The 3,728-nt window shown below is 43.2% G+C and overlaps 1 protein-coding gene across 1 annotated transcript; it reads right to left on the bottom strand.

The window, feature by feature from the left end:
* Positions 1-325: 325 nt before the first annotated feature.
* Positions 326-3,469, bottom strand: NR0B1 (nuclear receptor subfamily 0 group B member 1). Its single transcript, XM_027842461.1, has 2 exons — positions 2,757-3,469; positions 326-665 (listed from the first exon to the last, which is right to left on the bottom strand). The coding sequence occupies exons 1-2, from the start codon at positions 3,391-3,393 to the stop codon at positions 421-423; spliced, it is 882 nt and encodes a 293-aa protein (XP_027698262.1). The 5' UTR covers positions 3,394-3,469; the 3' UTR covers positions 326-420.
* Positions 3,470-3,728: the final 259 nt, after the last annotated feature.

The following is a 3,728-nucleotide window of genomic DNA, read 5'->3' as shown; positions in this document are numbered from 1 at the left end:
AGATCTTTTCAAATAGCTAATTTTTTTATAATATTTTTCCAATTTGTCAAACCCCAAGGAATTTTTAAAATCAATGTAGTGTTTTAACACTTTAAAAAATCATAATTTAGCATCATAAATTTAATTTCAGCTAATTCAAAGGATTGTAAACCTTTGTTTTGGGAAAACACCTTATTAATATAAAATTTTGCCTTATCAGAAAAGGTCTAAATGTTTGGTTTAGAAGTAAGCCTTCTTCCACAATTAAAATATTCTGCAAACAAGGATTTTTAAAAAATAGAACTGGAAGAATAGTTTATTATTGAATACAAAAATACTATGCATTTAAAAATAATAAGTTAGTTTATTTTACAATATTTTACACTAATTCTGCTCCATCGTTTCCTTAGGTTGAAACTTGTTTTTATATTCTGCATGCTTTTATAACTTTGCACAGAGCATCTCCAATAGCATATCATCCATATTTACTGTACCAATGATAGGTCTAAAGAAGAGTTCAGCAATGACATTAGCATTAATGGATCTCAGCAGGGAAAGAGCAACATTCAGCTTGGCAAATCTGGCCTGGTGCCCTCTGTGAAGCATCCTGATGTGTTCGTTTAAAGCTTGTTGGGCTTCTCTCTGAAGTCCCTGGATGTACTGAACACAGTGCAGCCCTGGGAGGTCTGGAAGAGAAAAGGAATGAAACCTCTTTGTTCATAAACTAACCAAGCAGTCTTTGCTAAGCATATCAAAATGCATCCACCTAGCCCTGTAACTCCAATTAATTAGCAGCCTAACCATTCTATTTGCACTGGTTTTCTTAATGCATATGTATATATGTATGTATGTATGTATACACATATACATACACACACATACATACATATATATGCACATACCCGCACCGCTTTAAGAAGGGACAATTGCAATGGCAATGAAGTGCATTGTAAAAAGTTTCTTGGATAATTATATTCACTAATCTTGTATATTCACATTAAAGCCATAAAATGCCTAATTTAACTGATGAATAGGAAGCACATTTTTCTGTGTGTCCACTTATTCATATTCAATTATAGATGGTTTTAGTGAGTTACTGTTCCAGTTCAATAAGTCTCCTAATAACTATAGCTCACATCACAAAATGCTTTCCTTAATATAAACTTGTAAGAGAGGTAGCGTTAAGTATCATCATTCCCCACTTATAGTCAAGGAAAGTAAAATTCAGAGTAGGGATTAAGAAGAGATTTGCCCAGAATCACATTGGTTCCTTCATGTCAGAAAATGGTTCCAGGTTTTCCGACTCCTACACCATGCACCATGGTATCTCTCAACTTATCTGTAAAGAATATTACTCCAATAGAAGAGCATTTTATATTCTATGGGCTGTTTGAATTACGCTACTGATAACAAATCAAGTTTTTAAAAAATCCATATACCTATAAAGAGTTTTAGGAGGCTATGAAAATTTACTAGTCTTTCCCATATGTACCACTTTTAAAAATAATAATGCATTCTGATGACAGTATCACAATAATTGGTGATATTTTCTATTCTATTTGTCAACAGCCTGACTTCTTTAAATCTAAAGACCCATGTTAATCTAAAATATAGCATTACTTTTCCAATACCTTATTATCTAATGATTTCCAAATTGAAAAATAACAAAACAATTCAAGAGTTTTCTTTTTTTAAAAAAAGTGTTTTTTCTTCTTTTTCAAATTAATAGTTTATAGTTAAGAGTTTAGACGGACCTTTAGTTCAGGCTCACACGCTTTAGAGGTGAGAAAAGTGAGGCCCAGAGAAACTGAGTGACTTGTTTAGGACCACAGGACCAGGTCAGAAAGAGGTCAAACTCAAGCAAGTCAAGGACAAAAAAGGACACATGTCAAAAAGAATCAGTGTGGAGAAGCATTAAAGAACACCTGAAACTTCCCCTCTCCCTCCCTGACCCCGTTTCAGAAAGCGTTGACTTGCACAGTGGTTCAAAAGGAGGAGGTGAACTGTGCAGATACTCCCCACCAGTAAGCTGGGGCTGTACTTTCCAAAGTCTCCTCCAGCTTTTCCCAGCCAACTTCTGAAAGAAGGTTAGTAGAAAACCCAAGCTGGCAGCCTAAAAACTTCTCTTCCGCACGAACTCCCTAGGAAAGTCAAAATGGGGCACGGGGAGCCTTGATACAAAACATCATAATAACTACCCGATTCTGTTCTTTGTTATTAAAACACTCTATTTGTGACAGTGGCACCAAGAGACGATTTGGAATGGCTAGTACTGTTCTCTGAAACTTAAAAAGCAAAAATTCAGGCGACTGTTAGGGGCAAGGAGACACAGAAATAGTGTCAGAGGAGGACTGCGGTGAGGGAGTTCTGAGAATTTGCCTATAAGCAAAACACAAAACAAAACTAAACTAAACTAAAATTTGTTGCTTCGTTTAAAAGTGAATAAGCAGAGGGGAAACGAGAAAATCAAAGCTCACTTTCCCTTCATCCTTCACTCCCCCACCCCCTGGAAAAAAAATAATTAGCTTTAAAAAATGTTAAAAAGTAACTACAAAACTAAACAAAACCTCTCCAGGTACTACTTGGCTGCAACTTAGCCCGGGTGTAAAATTCTGTAAGGCTTCCTCACTTTCCCAAAGTCAAAGCCTTCAGCCACCCAACTCGTCTTCCCCAGCACTCCCATCAACCCATGCCAGGGAGCCAGGATACTTCTCTGAGCAGAGGGAAGTGGGAAAAGAGTCAGTGCCTTCTTCTTGACAAAGGTCCGACTCCCTTACCCGGGTTGAAGAGCACAGTTCCCTTGAGGTAGGCGTACTCCTTGGTGCTGATGTCCAGGCTCCAGCATTTGGTCAGAAAACCTTTGATAGCTTGGACTTGAGCGGCAGAGGGTGGCTGCAAGGGGTCTGTCAGGGCCAGAGGCTCGGGAAGGGCGGGAGGCGACGAAGACAGCTGCGGCTCCAGGTCATCGGGGTCCCGCCGCCTGGTGGTCAGTATCCTTTGAAGCATGCTGGGCTCCGAGGTCTCCACGGTCTCGAAGTGCACTCGGTCCTGGGCCAGCCCGAGCACTAGCAGCGGCGCCCAGCAGCTTCGGACTAGCACCAGCTGTTCGTCCAGGGGTAGCTCCTGGAAACAGGGCACATTCTTCACAAAGCGCAGCGTCTTCACCAGCACGGCAGAGGCCGCCTTGCAGGCCACCTGCGGACTCTTCAGGGCCACCCTGCGCTGGGAGCCGCAGGAGCAGCCCTGCCCCTGCCTCTGCGGCCGCCCCATCGGCTGCTGCTGCTGCTGTTGCTGTTGCTGCTGCTCCTGCTCCTGGGTCTCGCTCTTCTGTTCCTCGCTCTTTAAGATGCTATAAAGGATGCTGCTCTGACGCCTGTTGTCCGCGCAGCAACGGCATCGGTCCAAGCAAGCCATGCTGTGGTTTGGAGGATAGCTGAGCAGCGCGCGCGCGGCTCTTCTGCCTGCCCAACTCTGCCTGCTCAACCCCACAGCAATCTCACCGCTCGCCCGCTGCCCTTGCCTTTACTTATTTATAGGGAGAGTGCACGCAGGCGCTGGTGTGTATTTGGGAAAGGGGGCGGGCGGGAAGGGGGGAGGCGGAGAGGGGGAGAGCGGCCAGCTTAGTCCGGAGCTTGGATCCAAGCGGCCCCTGGCAGTTCAAAGCGGGGCAGAAGCTCTTCACTGGCAGAAAAATGGAGAGAAACAGGAACGTGGGCGCGCGTACACACGCACACACACATCACACACAT

This window comes from Vombatus ursinus, unplaced genomic scaffold (genome assembly GCF_900497805.2).
Source record: "Vombatus ursinus unplaced genomic scaffold, bare-nosed wombat genome assembly UNPS02004868.1, whole genome shotgun sequence".
NCBI classification, from domain to species: domain Eukaryota; kingdom Metazoa; phylum Chordata; class Mammalia; order Diprotodontia; family Vombatidae; genus Vombatus; species Vombatus ursinus.
The sequence above is the reverse complement of the archived record's forward strand: the minus strand, read 5'-3'. Positions and strand labels throughout refer to the sequence as shown.